At 31.7% G+C, this 19,519-nt stretch overlaps 1 protein-coding gene across 1 annotated transcript in view; it reads right to left on the bottom strand.

Annotated features, from left to right (window-relative positions):
- Positions 1 to 1,782: 1,782 nt before the first annotated feature.
- The window catches only part of LOTGIDRAFT_230280 (hypothetical protein), a gene marked incomplete at both ends in the record, with an annotated part of 30,546 nt that continues 12,809 nt past the window's right edge, over positions 1,783 to 19,519 (bottom strand). Inside the window, 20 exons of the mRNA XM_009047256.1 lie at positions 1,783 to 1,831; positions 3,578 to 3,631; positions 4,479 to 4,532; positions 5,040 to 5,126; positions 6,378 to 6,458; positions 7,541 to 7,585; positions 7,853 to 7,888; positions 8,104 to 8,139; positions 8,747 to 8,779; positions 9,058 to 9,105; positions 9,326 to 9,415; positions 10,129 to 10,191; positions 10,459 to 10,584; positions 11,215 to 11,286; positions 14,079 to 14,222; positions 14,690 to 14,800; positions 17,623 to 17,658; positions 18,156 to 18,182; positions 18,453 to 18,551; positions 18,808 to 18,882. Coding sequence (XP_009045504.1) covers positions 1,784 to 1,831; positions 3,578 to 3,631; positions 4,479 to 4,532; positions 5,040 to 5,126; positions 6,378 to 6,458; positions 7,541 to 7,585; positions 7,853 to 7,888; positions 8,104 to 8,139; positions 8,747 to 8,779; positions 9,058 to 9,105; positions 9,326 to 9,415; positions 10,129 to 10,191; positions 10,459 to 10,584; positions 11,215 to 11,286; positions 14,079 to 14,222; positions 14,690 to 14,800; positions 17,623 to 17,658; positions 18,156 to 18,182; positions 18,453 to 18,551; positions 18,808 to 18,882 — 1,365 coding nt within the window. The remainder of the gene's footprint in view (positions 1,832 to 3,577; positions 3,632 to 4,478; positions 4,533 to 5,039; positions 5,127 to 6,377; positions 6,459 to 7,540; positions 7,586 to 7,852; positions 7,889 to 8,103; positions 8,140 to 8,746; positions 8,780 to 9,057; positions 9,106 to 9,325; positions 9,416 to 10,128; positions 10,192 to 10,458; positions 10,585 to 11,214; positions 11,287 to 14,078; positions 14,223 to 14,689; positions 14,801 to 17,622; positions 17,659 to 18,155; positions 18,183 to 18,452; positions 18,552 to 18,807; positions 18,883 to 19,519) is intronic.

Here is a 19,519-nt window from a genome sequence, read left to right as displayed (position 1 = left end):
ATATTGCACAAGGTGAAGGTCAATCAAAACTCTTCCTGAACTTTTTGGAATATCTAAAAATCTATCGGGGACACAAATCAAATGTACACAAAATATTTTTAATTCTTAATGAGAAAAATAATTAAGTCATCTTCAGACTGACCTGTTTATCAATTATATTTTTGTTTAAAGGGACATTCTGCTTATTTTGTAGGTAAAAAATATTTTTTGCTCGTATTTGTGAAAATTTTAAACCAAAATCTAGAGAAATGTGACCTTGAAGAGAATTATGTCTCCTATGTATTTTAAAGGTTCAATTAAAAAACTAGGTCTAACTGCTTAATTAACAATTAGTACTCTCAGTTTTTGATCAACCCTTTTAAAATAAATTCAGTTTGATCAAGTAGATACTTTAGAAATATTTTCAGGTATAATTTACGTTTTTGATAATGAAAACTTTTTACAAACAAGCGGAATAACCCTTTAATCTTAGAGTTCTAAAGCTTAAAAGATGCTAAATCTTCCAACTATTTGCGAAATCATTTCTTATTTTAGTGTTTACCTCATCTTTTGTTGACAATTAGTATTTAAAAACAAACATCATTTTGAAATAGCAAGTGTATTCATTGTTTACTAAAGAACACAAACTTTATTTGACAATGGATTGCTCCATTCATAAGAACATATTCATGAATATTTTTTTTTAAACACTATTCCGATATTATATTATATCATATATAGTTGTTATATTGTACAACATATACTTGTATTGATTGATATCGCCATGCTATATCTGATATTACATTTTCCCTGAAGAGAAGTCACAACAACCTAATCTTTATTTCTCTTACGATGTCACCCTTCATCACAGAATCAGAATTTTTAAAAATATTACACCACAAGCTCATAGTAGCAACTTAATAGGTTGGCAGGCTGAATTATAGTTTTGATTCAAATTAGGATACATCCATTGGAAGGACAATGCTTACATAAGCTTGGCTTTTCAAAAATGAAAGAAAGCCTCCCCAGTCTGTTAGGACTGTCAAATTTTTCCATTTTTACAACTTGACCCATCAGCTGCAACTGATATTGTGGTTGAAAAAGCGTGACAAACAGAAGTACATGTATTGTGCATTTTTAACACGTTGCGTACTTACAATTCTATACAGCATTACATGTTATTCAAACAAAGATTTCATTTTTTTAAAAATTCAGACATGAAATTTCGTATTTTAATTTTTTTTTTATCAGTCAGACGTTAGTAAACAACACCATGACAATGACGTCAGTAAACATATATATATATATGTCATCACAATTTACAAAGGACAATATACAAACAATATCATCTTTATCAATTAGCATGTATTACCACATTGACGTAAAACATACCTAACATTTAGTAACTTACACTTTTTTCGGTGTTTGATTTAGGAAAAACACTTCATTATATCAAAGTTACTTTGTCATTCAACGTTGAATTGATGCATGCATTTAAAAAAAAAAGTAACAAATGAATTCTTTTATGGATCAAAATACAGCTTCACATAATTTGTCTTGTTTTCTTCTTGAATGAGTGAGATAACCCACAGAAAATAAATAAAACATCTAAAGCTGTATCTTTTACAAATTGGATAAAAAAATCAAACCAAAATAAAAATCATGCCCAAAACAAAATAAAAATTGAAACTCAGAACGTAAAAAACGTAAAACTTTGTAGCAAGCAAAGTAACAGTGTTGTAACACCATGCTTAGTAACAAAGTTTACCTGAGTTGGACCCCTCCACCCACACCCTGGTAATGGTAATCCGTCTGCTCCGATTGGACATGGTGCATCCAATCCTGGACTTCCCTAGGAGGTTAGTTGAAAAAAAGCATTAAAGCATGATGGAGGGGGAAAGCTCATTTTAGATAAATTTGGAAGATTATTTTTGAGACTCTAAATTGTGTTTGCTTTATTTAAACTTTACTGAATAAATCTAAAGGTGGAAATCTAATTTTAGGAAAATTTTAGAAGAGTCTAGTTATCAATTTCCAATCCACCCAAACTCCCTTTTGCTTCATTTTAACTTGCATCGTACTACAGTGTTGAATCAATGCCATCAGAATCAAGTCAGATATAGAAACAGGCCTGTAGCTAGCCCAGGGTCTCAGAAGGGGAGCTCAACTTTAGCTACTCCACAAGTCATTTAAGTCATCTAAATTTTTCAGGGGGGCCTGGCCAGTCCTAGCTCCCCTCTATCTACGGGTCTGTATAGAAAGTGAACAAATCTACGATCTCATTTTATCAAGATTTTGAGATAAATATTTAGAATCTCTAGGTATTCTTTAGGTAAATCCTTGTATATCTTGAGGGAATTTATTTGAAAAGCTGGGTTCAGTGTTTAAATCAAATAGATCATTAGTTGAGCTGCTGAAATCACACTGCACTCAAAAAAAAAACAAAAAAAATTGGCCCATTTGCATCAAATAAACTTTACCTAATCTTATCCCTTTTGTCACTTATGTTACAAATATTAACAGTAACTTGCAATAAAATTACATTAGTCATAATATTATTTGATGCAAATGGGCCAATATAACATTTATTTCCTTAAGATTTTAGTATCATTGAATTTTTGAAATATTATTCCTTACACCATGCAACTGAAAACACATAGAAATTTAAAGAAGACAGTACAAATCACACTACAATCACAAAGTCACATGGTCAAGTATTTCTATACCGTCTGGGACTCCAAAACATAACATAGACAGTATGAGAGAGTCAGAAATAACTGGACACAATTATATGGACAACAGTTACTTAATAAAATACCTTGCGACGTTTCAACGAAGGTTCTTCCACCTTTGTTGATAAAGACGCAAGATAAACGTATTTTAATTGTTATCCATATAATTGGGTCCAGTTATTTATTGCCCAATTACTAAATTCCACTTAATGAAGTTACAGTTTGATCAAAAGACTTCTTTGACAAATGGCCCAGGTCTTTTTCAGTTCTCAGACATGCATAGATATATTTGACCACGGGACACAAATATTCCCTTTTGGATGACACATACTGTAGAGCAGAAAGATATCATAGAACAGTACTATGGATGGTTTTCATACACACAAATACACACAAACACAACACATGGATCTCAAATTACAACACTTCTCCCTTGATCTTCAACTATTCCATTGATAAAAATCTTACAAGACGTAGTTAAGCTATTTGCCAATACTCTACATGATTACCTCCCTTTTTCAAATCCCAATATTGCTGTTCGTTTTTGATAGAATGGCAGGAATCCCCCTTTTTTGGTCAAAATACCAAAAGAACAAGAATTTTCTACTAACTTTGATAGCTAACAAAAAAACCCCAAACATATGTATTTTAGAATTGCAATTAACAGTACCAGAGACCGACAACTTCAAATATGTATTCAAGAATTCCAATAGCCGTCAAAATGGAGATATATGACAAAAAACAAAGAACAGAAATATTTTGACAGTAATTTACTGGTAATAAACTGTGCAAAAAACCCCCAAAATTTAATTTTGTTTTACTACCTTTGTAGTTCTAGAATATTAATCCAAGGAAAGTTAACCCACCTGATCTCCTTTTTCTCCCTTAGGACCTCTCTTGCCCCTTCTACCTCTTCGACCCTACAAACAAAACATGCACCATGCCATTAATATCAGCACACCAAAAATCTGGCTGGGGTGGAGAAGGGGTTATTAAGGGAGGGGCTAGGCTGAATTATAGGCTGAAATAGTATTATATTTGAAATTTTTGAAGACAGAATCACAAAGATGCAGAATCTTTTTTCATCACATGTAAGAATTGCGAGGTGGAACATCATAGAGCTTATATTTTCAAGTCAAAATAGTCAAATTTAAAAAAAAAAAAATTTGGGTGTGGTTTTTTTTGTGGACAAAAGGAGTGATTCTGTTCTTTTCATGTTTCTGGACTGGGGGAGTGGCAAATTCAGGGTTGTTTAACACAATCAGTTGACTCACATTGGAGTATGCACTAGGGCTGGGTAAAATGATCAAAATAATCGATTAGCGTCGTTACGAATGTATAATTTTGATTATCGATTATCAAATTTCATAATCAATTATATGCTAAAGTTACATTTTCTCCCTTCAGCACATAACTTATCCACAATAAACTATAATTACCGATCAAAGCAATAATATACTTCTACAACGCAAAAATAACCCATGAAATTAAGAATTTTGTTTTTTTTTTAATTAAGTATTTACAGGGTTTCTCCTTTAAATTATTTCGATTGTTAATCGATTATTGATCGGTAGTCTGCCTTCGATAATCAATCACAATTTTGTAAGCGATACCCAGCCCTAGTATGCACAATTGGTGAACACTCGCGTTAGAATTGTCTGAAAATTAAAGAAGTTTGGTTGAACACCATGCTGGATCATCACCATGCTGGAACACATTACAAACTGGTTGAAATAATTCTGAAATAAATCAGCAAGATTAACACACCTGGTCTCCTTTAGCTCCTTTTGGACCTTTTTTACCACGTCGTCCCCTCTGACCCTATATAAACAAAGGTGTAAGATAGTTTCATGCAAAAAGAAAATCTATTATCAGCTCATTGAAGGGAGACAAATCCAAAATTTCAACCGATTTAAGCCTAACTATTTGCAAATTGATATGACAATTTTTAGATCATTTTTGGATTGCCTCTTTATCTCTTCATCTTCAGACAAGACTATGCCAAAGGATCTCTATTTTTATTCTTGTATTTTGGAAGACTCAAGCTAATGTGCCTTCAGTTTATTTGACAAGTAAAAAAGAAAAGAAAAGAAAAGAAACAACTATATTTTACAAGGATAACAACTTAGGTTCACAGTGAAGGATCATTTCTACCAGCTGGTTCTAGGCCAAACCTCTTGACATTGATCTTTAATTCTGTACTCATTTACAGCTGGGTCGACTGGAATGATGAGTGAAGATGACTTATTCAAGGTCATCAGACTATCAAACAGATTGAGTATTGATTATAGGAGAAATATATCTACAGTTTTGAAATCTGATACTTACTAATGAGCCTTTTTCTCCTCTGTCCCCTTTCTCACAATTACAGGTACCATTTCCTGCCATGCCTTTACCTGCTGGACCTGGGGGACCCTTTAAATTAGACATATAGAATTAAATACACACCATTAATTAGTTGAGTTTCAAAATCAATGAGTAGCCTTTGCCATCAAAGGTGGCTCTCTGCCTCAAAACCAGTCACTTGGCTCGACAAAGATGTGTGCTGCAGGATATAAATTATATCCATTTTAAAGATGTAGGGCTCACAAAGTATACTATTAAATGTCTTGTAAGCACATAATCTGTTTTCAAAAATATAAGAGCACACTGAGCCCTTTGACTGATTTTGTGGTAGTGAGTCACATACATACATGGACTATAGCCCTGAACATGATGCATGACATACCTTAAGCAATTCATAATATATTCATATTAATATTTCTATATTCAGATCAAAATGATAATATACATATACTTAAAATATTGAAGATGCATATTTTGAATATATTTGGATACGAAAATGTATGATATCTTTTTATGATTAAATTATAATGATGAAATTAAAACAATAATGATAATCATGAAATTTAAAATTAAAAAAAAAAAAAATTAAAAATCAAAACATCAGAATAAAAAATGAAACAAAATAATTGTTTTATAACATGCATAAAAAAATAAATTCATTAAAGTGATACAGTCGTCTAAATTAATTGGTTTTATCAGCTGATAGATATGCAACATTGAGAACAATTAAAATGTGAAGGAGCAAGCTTCTTTATCTTGGCTTTGTTCTACATGTCATTAAAACAGTAAATTAAAATGTGATCTCAGCCCTTTTTTTTTATGCAATCGCAGATGAACTCAATGTTTGTTTTGAAAGGAGATAAAGGGAAGTGAAATTGAGAATCAATCAGCTTGTAACATAATTGATTATTTGACTGTATCCCTTTAAACCTAATTGCAATAATTCATAAACAAATTATAAACAATCTTCAAAAATTAAAAAAATTAAAATCTACTAAAAGAAGGCTACATCAAATTATTCTGAAAAAGAGAAGCTAAAAAGAGAACGAAATAAGAATAAACTTAAAATGGGGGTAGGGCAAAACTAAAAACAAAAATTAGTTATCATGCTTAACTTCTTAAAAAACGAATATTGACAGATTTAAAGTAAAAAACTATGCATTGCAAAAGTTTGGAAATTTGAGAAAAATAACTCAGCAAATAAAAAAATTGTTTTCTTCGAACGAAGAATTTGGCAATGCAAACCGGGAATTAGGCCATGCTTCCCTAGAACATGCGAGGCTTCAGCATGCACATTCTTAACATCAGGACAACACTCACCACAGGGCCGGGGCCACCAATGTCCCCCTTTGCCCCTGGGGGCCCTTGTAGACCTGGAGGGCCTTGGACACCAATTGAACCCTACATATATAACAAGTGCAGAGCAGTGCTAACAGCCTTACAAACAATTGTTGATGATAATATTGATAAAATCACACTAGTAGTAGGTGAATACAGCAATTTCATTATCAAGTCACCCTCTACATTATTATTCAAACTTCAGTTCTAAGCAAATTGTTAGGTTTTTGAGCTGCACTCATGCCAAAACTAAAGCTTTTGGGGCTTCAAATTCACTGGTTGTTTTTTTTGTTATGTTTATCAAAATTTTTCAGCTTTTGATTTTCATTACTTGATTGACATACTATAAAACAGAGACATTTCTAAATGACAATTAACCCAAAATATGAGTTTTGGCTATTCAAGTCTGAAAATTGAAGAATCTTAAAAATATGAAGAGAGTGACTTTAAAATCATCTAACCATGAACTAAAGTTTATAAGAGTTTTATATCATATACTGTGTCTATTGCTGTGTGGACAGGGAAATAGGTGCTACTTTATATTGGTGCAATGTGCAGCAACCCACACACACACACTATCTGGAGCTAGTTTTGTGCTACATTTGGTGAAGACAACATCGTGATACCCTATCCTTAACCCATGCTACCAACACCAAAAATATATTTTATGTATATTTGGGCACTTGTTGTCTAAATCGTCATAACTTATATTAAATATTTGCAGATTTCTGATTGGTTGATATTAATACTATAACCAAATATCAACTAATCAGATTTCTTGAAAAATTTCATTGTACCCTTTAGAAGTTATGAAAGCTCAGACAACTAGTCCAAATTGTGTAACCAATGACCCATAATATTTTTAAACATGAGACAAAGCCAATATTTTAGGCATAGGCTTTAACTTTCAAATGGTTCTAAAATTTCTACATAAAACTGTATTACTAAATATTTAATATTCAACTCAGATATACTATAATTCAGTGTTCCATTTCAATCAGAACCAATTTGAAAGTCACAAAGTAAGCCCAGCCTATACTCTTAAATAAATAATATTTTATTTCTAAACTTGGATTTCTTAAAACTGGTGTAACATGCAGATGTGACCACACCAAAATATATACAGCATGCAGTCTCCAACTTACTGGCAGGCCGAATATTCCTCTTTCACCAGCTGGTCCTTTAGGTCCCTACAATCAACAAACAAACAAGTATAAACTGGAGTTACCTCCCTTGACACACTTTCACTGTCCATTTGATCTGATTTCCTAGAAGTAAATGCATAATAAAAGCTAACAGCTTATTGAAATCTTTACATATATGCATGTTCTATTATTTTATACAAATTATTTACAATAAAAATAGGAAAACTATTGATAATTTGGAATTTTTGTTTAAAATTATCTCCCTTGACGGCATAACTGTTTTCTAAAATATGAGAATAAATGTAAACTTACGAGATCTCCTTTTGGTCCTGGATATCCTCTATCACCCTAATAATAAACAATACATTATCTATCATATAATTTTATGGGATGTATTTTATACGGAATAATCTACATAACATTTTTTATTAATAATTGATTCGTTCCATTTTTCAATTTCAATTTTATTTCAATATTTATAATTACATATGGCTTAGGTGTATTTGTATAAAGTAGTCAATGTAAAACATAAGATAATAGGACATGATACTGATTAGCTATACCTTTGTACCTGGTGGGCCTTGTAAACCAATTGGTCCCTAAAAAACAAAACAAATAATAATAATAAATAATATAGTTATATAATCTTTAAATGACATTTAGAAGTAGATAGAACATTAAATAAATAAGAACACGATTATTCATATACTACTCCTTTCTTTAATGATGTATCTTTATCTCTCTGTGTCTCCTAAATACCATTCATTTCATACATCAATTAATATTTATATTAAAAACATAAGAACACTATATATAGATATAATACTCCTTGCTTTAGTTTCTAGAGTGTTTCAATTCACATACAGGAATCTTTATCAAGCACAAAATAATAATTGTGCTTGATAAAGATTTCTGTATGTGAATTGAAACGTTGCAGAAATTAAAGAAAGGAGTAGAATATCTATAATAGTCTTCTTATTTATTTAATATATAGTTATAGATGATACTCTACTATAGAAGCACTGGCCTAGGTCACAATTAAAGACTTTAGGTTTAAGTATGAATATAAATCAATTGAAATGAATGTAAATTATCAATCCTTCTGAAACAATTAATTGTAATCTTGATTTTGAACATCACAAAATTTTGAAAAAAATAAAGTCTGAAGTTTTTTACTTTATTAAAGACCAGAGTAATTAAACTTACCATTGGTCCAGGAGGCCCTGGTGGTCCTGGTAACTGAAAGCAGAAATGAAATGAAATGAAATGAATGGAGTTTTACGCCCTACTTTTCTTCACTTGATTAGGCAATGCTATATGGTGTGTAATTTTAATTTGCCAGGGCAGCCTCATTTGCCTACTCTTTGTGAATTTCCAACTAGTCCCCAAGGTTAGTGAGCAAGTGTCTCACTCACTGAGCCACCAAAAACATCTTGTTGTGTATTTCTTTAGTAAATAACAATGGGATTTTGAAATTCATTAGAAAAAATTGAGCCCAGAATCTAATGAGAACTCACCCCTTCACCACTGCCAACAATACCATCTAGAGACGATCCTGGTTCACCCTGCAATATATAATAAGACAATTATAGTTCACTTCTTGATGCTCTTAAGATTCTTATCTACTTGCTGGTTCCTGGACAAAAATTTTGGTTCTCGTATTAACAGAAATATTTACAATATTATTTACAGTTGGGTCACACACCAAACAAGCTTTGAGTCCACCATTTTTTTTAGATGAAACATACCAAACATTGAAAAAGAATTTCAATGTGAAACACTCACCGGTGGGCCTGGTAATCCAGGGGGACCAATCATACCAGATAACCCTGGGGGACCAGAATCCCCATTATTGCCCTTTTCACCTTTGTCTCCCTACAAAATATATTTTCAAACTTTAAATATCAAACAAAATTTGATACAATTTAAGTAATTTAAAAAATGCAAGGATTATAATAATAATAAAATACCAAAACATGCCAATCTTAAAAAAAAAAAATAAAATAAAAACAATCTGAAGCAATAAAATATAGAGAAAAATTAAAATGCAAAAGAAACTTGAATTTAAAAGGAATATTTAGGTGAATTTTTCAGGGCTTAACCTTTATATTGCTAGCTGAAATAGACAAAGAAAAACATCAATATAGTATGATGCTCAGGCAGTTTTAGATGGTGTTGAGAACATAAGCACTGGTCAAGGTCACCGAAATCCAGCCTCAAGAAATGGAAACACATTTTGAAGTTTTAAACTTTTCTGCATTATGTTACTCATATTTTGCATATCAACCATCAATAGCTCATTTGACACTGTGAACTGACACTTGATAAGTGAGTTCTGAACAGGTTCTCTCTGTTCCAATTTCAGGTGGAAATCAAACTGGTTACATTCAACATATACCCTTCTATTCCTTTTATTACCATATCAAATTCTTTCTACTCCTTGTTTTTTGACACAAGTAGAACACATTCTGAACTCTGTTTCAACTTGTTTTAATGCATGTCCTGTTGATTCTTTGTATCCAGAATGAGCAGAACTCAGCAATCAGTGCCATTCCAGGTTAGCAAGGGAGATAAGCAAGAGTGATTACCTGAGGGCCTGGTTCTCCTGGTCTACCATCCATACCATTTCTACCCGTATAACCTTGAATACCCTAAATACAGTAAATATACATCAATACCAATATTAACTGATCGTTTTTTACTGTTTAATTTGTAAATTTTTCTCATTTTCATATATCAACCAATCAGATGTTAATCCATGACTATCTGCTGGACATCTATTTCATTGACGAAGTCACTTAAAAATCCAGGTTACATGGTTACATATGTCCACATCAAGAACTATTTCTCCATAAAGAACAGATGCCATCTTGCTTCAAATAATCATTCTGCATACATCATTTCAAATTCAAACTAACCTGTTGTCCTGGTAACCCAATACTGCCTTTTCCTCCATTATCTCCCTTCTCTCCAGGTGGACCTTGGGGTCCAGGGAACCCTACGCGACCCTCGGGACCGTGTTCACCTTTATGACCTCTACGCCCCTAATATTTAAATGACAGAATGGAACACATGCTCTTAAATCTTGCACATATTTCTTCATTAAACTTATAAAATCAATATGCATTTTGAAAAATTAAAGCAATCTTAAAATTATTTGATAAGAAATTTCAAAAAATTAAATTATCTTTCTTAAATTTTTTTTATGATTTGTGGAATACCATTGAAATCTTAAAAAAATAATCACAAAAAATGCATGCAGGTTTTCCAAATGAACTGATGTTTACAACTATATACTGAGGGAAATTTCATGGAATATTCAGGAATATTAGTAGTAGTTGTAAATTTGAAATTGAACAAAATAAATTCTGAATAAGAAACATGGACTTCTATCATGCATAAAGCGACCTAAAGAACTTGGCAAATAGCCCATAGCTAATTAATGGATAATGGATTGTATGAACATAATATAACATTATCACATTCATATGGTAAATGGAAGGAATATTTGATGAGGAAATGACATTAGATGCAGGTATAATGGTCTAAAAACAATCTAATGGTGATAGGAAATAAATCTAAACCTAACATATTTTGAATCATGCATTGCTTTTTTTTTGGAATGGAATTACTAACTTATTTTAAAATCGCATGCAAACTGATTGTGTATTTACCCGTTTTCCCCTTTTGCCCTTGTCCCCAGATTCGCCCTTGGGCCCAGCTATGCCTGGTAAACCAATATCACCCTATAGACGGCAGAAGATAAAAGAAAGAAAAAAATAAAACATGCTAAAAACATAATGCTAAAAAACAAAATAAAGAAAAAATGCATGAATTATGAATGCCTATAACTGATTACAAAATCCAAACTGAAGAAAATTAATGATAAAAAATAATTTCATTAATAAACATTAACTTTGTACAACATTTATCATTTACATTACACTAATTAGAGCTCAAAATTATTCAGGGCCCCCTTCTTAAAACATAGGAGGGTCCTGGAAATATTTCATACTTGAAAATTTCTGGTATATCATTTATAAAATATCAAACATATAAAACCCATCACCAAAATCTACTAGAGTGGTACAGATGATAGAAAAAAAAGACCCATACACAGAATAATTTTTGGTCCAGGGCCCTCCAATTTCACCAAGCAATGCTCTGAAATTTAAACAATTTGTGCAATTTTGTGTGCAATGTGAATTTACAATACATTTATGAATAAACAATCTAAATAAAACACAGCTCTAGAATGAGGCAATTAACCCACAGAATATAAAATTTCTAGAGATGTATTTCATTAATTAAAACACGGCTCTAGAATGAGTGACTTTACCCACAAAATATAAAATAAACAAAATATCTAGAGCTGTATTTCAATCAATCACAACTAAATACAATGCTTTCAAATATATATTAACAAAATATGGTGCATTTTACAATAACAAATCATAACATATAATAACAATAAGGTGCAATGTTCACTAACTAATAATAACAAATATTATAACAAAATTTAACAATAACTTACAGGTTTATACTAAGTATAACAAAATAACAAAAATAACATACTTGGCTGCCAATATACCACAAAATAATGCATCTTCAATATTCAAAACAATAAATTTAATTTTATATGATTTTTCATTTTAAACTTTCAATTTTTATTTTTCAAAAATTATGATTGACAAAATTTCAATATATCCCACCACCGAAAGAAAACTTGTTAGTAAATTTAAGAAAAATTTTGCAGTGAAATCGTAAATCAAAGCAACTATAGTAAGAATTATGCTTGATTTTTAAAGGCATTGTGTCCTGCTGCTTAGAATTTCTTAGATTAAAGGGATACAGTCCTGTAACTATTCACTTTAAAATCTGACAGAACAGAATATTAGAATGAAAATCAAAATTGATAGTTGAAGCATTAATCATTTACAATAGTCTATCTTATGTGAAAACAGATTTGTGACATGTGATATTTGTTTTACCAACCCTTAATTTTTAGATGATTGTATCCCTTTGATTTGGTTTATCAGATAATATACAATTAAAGTTTTATTTAATAAGCTTTACTTAGTCAAAGTTTGAAGATCGCAGAAAGTTCATTAAAACTTAAATTAGGCTACATTAGACAGTTAAATTTGAAATGTTTTGACGAAAAATGTCGGTTACTTTTTTTTTTAATTTAGCGAAGAAATTATCGAAAGTCAAAAGTTTAAAAGACTGCTGATATAACGTAAAGCTGACTTATATATTGAGAAAAAAGAAATAATATACTGAAGAAGGGCTACACCTGGCTTTACCTAAATAAATATCAAATTTTAAACACCAGTTATAAACTAATTTAATGAAAAATTCAAATATTGATGAAGACAGTATAATACTATATTCTATGAACAAAATTAACTATCTTCTATTAACTTGCTGTGACATTTAACTATAAGCCAGATGTTTCCCTGAATTATTGCCCAGATAGCCTGTTAAGCAAACTTTTTAATGTATTCTTTAAATTTCATACTAACTTTTATTTCGCTTTTTCATTTTCTTTTCCAAATAATTTTCTTAAACAAGCTATTCTTTGCAATCTAACTGCCAAATTCCATAAACACCATTCTTAGTTTTACATTATAATTTACTCTGTCTTCTAATTCCTTACTTATTCCATATCATCTCTCCTTTCAGATTGCGATTGACTTGTGACCTCAGCCGAGAACTTCATTTTCATCTTGCATTCTCTTCTAATCGTAGATTCTTTGTCAGTTGGAAATTGGGAAAGATTAGGATAATGCTTATGTCCTGGCAAAATCTCCAAAAAGTTCCATTTTATGCTCAATACAATTATCATTTGATTTCATGGAATTTGGCAGTTTTTAAAAGCATCAATATTACCAATATTAGTCTTAAATTAATGTTTTAAAATTTATTTGTTCTTACAAAAATTGTGATAGACGTTGCTTAATTCTCAATAAATATTTCAGATTCAGACTAATAAAGATAATGATTTTACAATTAAAATGTTTTAATAAAAATTTAGATTCAAAATATTCAGACTTTTCAGGAAAAGATTGCAAGTGTATTCATCTCAAAATCTGGCTTGTTTATTCGCATTACATTAAATTCGAATCTAATGATGTTGATTTTTTGTAGGATGAGACCTTGGGTTCACAATGATCTGGTCTACCAGCTGGTCCTTGACCAATCCTCTTCATCTTTCTCAGATTATTTATTCCCATTTACAGCTGGGTTGAGTTGAATAATGGGGAAAGATGACTTATTCAAAGTCAGAGGATTTTCATATGCCGACTGAGATTGGAACCCTTGATCACCATTTGTTCAACTTTATCTTGCAAATAACGCCATATAAAGATTTTAAATGCTTTCTGACCAGAATCTACATGGTAATCTTAATTCAAATCCTTCCAAAAAGTCTGAATATCGGAAGATCCCACCACCAGAAAATACTACAAAGTGACTTGATCAGCAAATGTTAAAATAGAAGAGAGACTGTTTCTACAGAGCTAGGGGTTAGGAATACCTCCATCTTGGAACCCTTGATCAGCTCTTCGAGGTTACGTGGCATGCGACTCCTACGGTTCTTTCTCTTATTCTTCTTCTTAACGGAACCAATGTTTCGTACTTCCATGCGGCATGTTCGGCGCCGTTTACCAGACCCACAATTCTAATAGAACAACGCCAATTTTAATGTTTTGAAACACGTTGGGCATAATTTAACATTTGCTGCAGTCACTTTACAATATTAAAAGCACCTTTTGTTGCAGTTTTTTTTGTTTTTTGGAAAATTTAGTTCCCCAAATTTTATCATTATTATAAAAAAATAATATGTCTGAAATATTGAGTAAAAATGATGAAAATGTCCAAAATCAGAAATCTAGGTGACTGCAGCAAAAGGTAACCTTAAAGCAAAAAATAAAAATCTGAAAAAAAGGCATTAAAGAAATCACTGTTTCAAACAGAAACACTGGTTTCTATATAATATAAAATAAATGATAACAATATATGAAATGTCTATGTTAGTAGAAGGCATGCTGATGAAGATATAATAGCATCCATCAACATATTCATATATACATCAAACAAGATGTCGAGTTTGAAAACAAAGCACCTTCATCTTTTACCATACATTACCTTTTTTCCAGGCAAGCCCGGTGGACCTGGAGGGCCCTGGATGAATCCAGCTGGAAAATTTCCGTCAGGGTCATACCCAACCCCACGGCCCCCCCTTTCACCTTTTTGACCCTGTAACACAAGCATATAGATCTACTAGCGTGCTACTGTTACCTTACCTGAAAATCAGCCAACATGCAGCCACCGGTAGTTTGTGCTCATTCAAAGCCAAGTGTTATTGTTATGCTAGAAAATTCATTATTGAAAGAGCAGGAACATGCAATTGGGCCATTCATAAAGTATACAGAGACAGACCAAATATGAGATTTTTTACCAATATTTTTTCACATTTCAAAATATACAGAACAGAATATAAGACAGAAGATAACAGATAAAAGAAACAGAAGTTTGATTGTTTGATTAGACAGTGGACTACTTGGATATACTGGTAAAAGAGACAAAGTTTAAATGAAACTTGTATCCTTTTTCAATTAAATTTTTAATCCATGAAGCAAAGTATCGATATGCATACTTCAAACGTTGGCTCATGTTGTGGTAAACCTTGATCTTGCAAGCCAAATGGTTGATGAATATGACTTATAAATAAAATCTGAAGAAAAATGTGTCATGTGGATCAACCATTTGGCTTGCAAGATCAAGGCTAACCAAAACTTGAGCCAAGGTTTGAAGTAAAAAGTTTCTGTATATTTTTGTGTATAGTGCAGTATTTATCATGAAAAGGGATTGCCAAACTGGGTGTGAACATTATAGGCTATGACAAAATATTGAGTTTATAATCATTTTTAGTCCTAATTTTTCCTACACAAACTATTTCCAGTGTACAAGATATATCCAATATATCCATAATAATACTAGATGTATCAAAGAAACAGAATGAGTGGAGTTCTATAGTGTACTGACATGTACATATTGTATCATATATTATGTTTTCAGACATCAGGGCCCCCTTTCACAAAAATCTTAAGATCAGTTTTGTCGCGATGGTATATCACACTGTAAAATTCCACATTGTAAAGAGGTTTACTAAATTGTATATGTGTATATGCGAAACTAATGGCAACAATTTGCACTATTTCAATTTTCAGTCAGACGTATGTGGTTCCTGCAATTTCACAAAATATATGTTTGCTGACATCACTAATTGCAAAATATGCTTGAATCACACAAGACCCTCTGTTATAAGTGATGTCATCAAATACTTGGTTCTAGTGGAACTGCAGGAACCACAGAATTCTGATTGAAAATTAGAATGGTGGAAATTGATGCTATCAGTGTCGTTGATACACATAATAACTTATAAAACCTCTTTACAATCCCTTTAAGACAAATCCTTACCTTAAGATTTTTTGGGAAAACCAACCCTGACATATACACTGTGAAATCATCATTATTCATGTAGGATCAATTGTTAAAGAGTGGAACAGTTCAAAATTATACACATAACGTAAAAGGAAAATCCCCGAAAAAGTATACAAACACACTTTTGAACATAGATATAAGCCAAAGAATATGTTTCTGAAGACAAATCCACAAAATTTGGAGACCATGGGTCAAAGGGTCAAATTGTAAAACTGGAAAAGTATTATACAGGTACATCACTCTGAGGATAAATCCACAAAAACTTTGATGGTAATTAAAAGTATATGATAACATTTTGAAAAAGTATCAATCCGCCAAGTAAAGTTCTCATGAATACAAATTAAAAGAGCTTGGAGCCCAAACAAAAACGCAAACTCCACAAAAAAGTTTGATGTTCATGAAATCTAATGATTTCACAGTGTTACATATACATTATAATTATGGGATAGATGATAGTTATAAGACTGTACATGTTAGTTCACTATCTAACCAAGTCTAACATTACTGTTATAACTGTAAGCAGTGAAAACTAAAAGCAGAGACTGTCAAATTATACATTGTTCACTATTTTTATAACATGGTCATATTGATAATACAGCTACATTAATTATAATCATGAATCATTTCTAACAAGAAGTTTAAGATTTATAGAAAATGAAGAAATGCCAATCTTTATTCCATATTTGTAAAATTTTTCTAATTTTTTCCAGAAATCAAAGAAAAAGCGGGCACAATCATTTCTGAATTCTCTGAATAACTGGATTTCTAAAATCCAGAGAACTAGAATGGTACTGAGCTTGATTTTTATTTTCCCAAAAGTTTGGCAAGAGTATATTTAATATATCCTCATGGACCAAGAGAGTTTATCTTGTATCCATATCAATGTACAAGAAATAGATAAGCTAAATAAATGGTATAAATTTATCAAAAACATTTCTTTTATGTTCATTCATCATTAAATCTAGAAATTTTTGAAGAAATAATTCATGGCTAAAATGCGACAAGACAACAGGGCAAACAATTATCATTTAAAGACCCCAGAATCCCTGAAATAGTTCCTTATGCAAATAATTCCTGCAATTGCTAAAAGAACTGCCAATGTAGCAAATTGTTCTTGAAGAAAATCTACTTTTGCTACGAGATCCTTATAATCTACTTCATTATGCATTTGTAAATGGCTGAGAGATAGAGAAAAAATGGCGAGAATTTTAAATATAAACAATATTTGTGCTCAATGAAGAAAGGAAAATCTTCCAGTCATGGCAGTAAAGGAAAATCTTCTAATCTTTACTTTAAAGAGCAAGGCCATATTTCACAAAAACTAAATAAAATTCAAATTCTAATTGGTTGATAATATAAAATTACAACTCAATTTCAGTGCTTGGCCAATCAAATGAACAGAGCCAAGGTTATTTTCATACCCCTGTCTGTGCTTACATGACATTACTATTACTATTTTTGATAATTGTGTATGTTGTGCACTACATTACATTACAACAATGTTGCTATTTCCGTTTTTGTGAAATTGTCCTTCAATAACATGGTAATAAAGATGAAGGAGAATTAATACTTACTGGCTCTCCAGGTAAACCATCCTTCCCTGCTGGACCCTGTGATGAAAAATAACAGATTATTTGCTAATACAAATATATAAATAGTAACACATGCCACATGTTAAAAAAGTGACACTCTAATCCGACATTGTTTTGCAATCCGAGTGTATGTCAGATTATGCAGAGTATACTGTGTACCGGTATATTAAATATACCAATATACATTATTACTTATGTGGACTGTAGACTGTAGCACAACATTTTCTGACACGTGCCAAATTAGGTTGTCATGGCAGCTTTCTCAAAAACTAGTAATCCAAAAATGGATCAGGATCAACAAATCAAATCCCAAAAAGTGATATATGTGTGTTTTTCCCTAATCATGAGGAAATCACATCGGTATGTCACAACCGAGGAACTTGTAGGGCTGTGGACCTTTGAAAAAGATGCCACGTGACAAACCCAGTTGTAAAGAGGCATCAAATGATGCAGTAGATAAACAGCCTTAATTAACCAACATTATCGTCCTAAAAAAGTCTGGTAAATTTACTTACAGGTGGTCCAATTGGTCCTGAAGGTCCCTGAAATGAAAGATATAACAATATAAAATTCTCTTTTTCTGAGGATCCATGATATAATTGCAATGTTTGATCTACCTGATCTTCAGTATTATGATTTAATAAATTTTCAGATCTAAAAAGAGCACAGAAAGAGGAAAGAAATACAAATGCCTGTGGCCTCACATTGTCTGTCTTCTTCACTCCATTACACTCATAAATACTATATTTCATTTTCATACAACAAAACGATTGAAATTATTCAGATAGGGATAATAAATCATTCGGACTTACCACATCACCTGGAGGTCCAGGTACCCCATCAAATCCTGGTAATCCTGATGGTCCTAATTCACCTGGTGGACCTGGTGGGCCACCTTCACCTGGTTCACCCTACAACAAGAACCCATATTAAAATTAATCCACTGGTCAAATGTTCTTAACAATCTTGTATTTACAGGCTGACAAATAAGATTGCAATTAACCAAATCAAGCCATGAAAGTTCTTGGAATGGATGCAAACCACACATCTTTACACCAAGTTACTATTTAGGATCCATCATTTACATTTCTGTAGATAAAATAAGGTCTAACAGATGGGAGCTGAAATCGTTCAAGGATTGCCAATTCCGTGTTAGTTTCACCCTACCTTCAACTCTATGACCCTTGTTTCCCAATCTTCTAGTTTTAATGGACCAGGTAATCCAGGTGGACCGATATCACCCTACATGCACATGCAAAATATAAACAAACATTGACATGCATGACCAAATATGGTGCAAAACATTGACATGCATGACCAAATATGGTAAAATTATTGACATGCATGGACAAATACATCCTCACAATGTCAAGCTATTCTGAACAGTGTCTTATACCTTGACATCATTAGTCACTTTTCTTGTGTCAAGGAACGGACCAATTCTATTGGATTATATGCCAGTAAATACAGCTAATTAGAGCCATCGACAAAAATTCTGTATACATAATGGCTTATTGTTTACACGTTTTCATTCGAGGGCTCTGATAGACTGTATTCCCTAGCGTACAAATCGCTGAATTTATCAAATTCTGTGGTACAAGAAAGGTAGTTCATGATGTCAAGGTATTAGAAGCTTGACATTGTGAATATAGTGAAATGCAAAAATAATATACTTGTGTTATAAAATGAACAATAAAAATACGTAACCAAAAAACCATCTGAAATAAAAATGCAGCAACAGCCAGGATGCAAAATTAATAATTTTAAAATAAAAGCATACTAGCAACTTAAATAATAACACAAAACACTAAAAACCAACATTCAATACCATTAGATACCAATTACTTTAGGTGTTCATGCAATTTCAACAGAGCTAGCA

The sequence above is a fragment of the Lottia gigantea genome (genome assembly GCF_000327385.1).
Source record: "Lottia gigantea unplaced genomic scaffold LOTGIsca_11, whole genome shotgun sequence".
NCBI classification, from domain to species: domain Eukaryota; kingdom Metazoa; phylum Mollusca; class Gastropoda; family Lottiidae; genus Lottia; species Lottia gigantea.
Note: the sequence above shows the minus strand (reverse complement) of the source record. Positions and strands in the feature narration are given on the sequence as shown.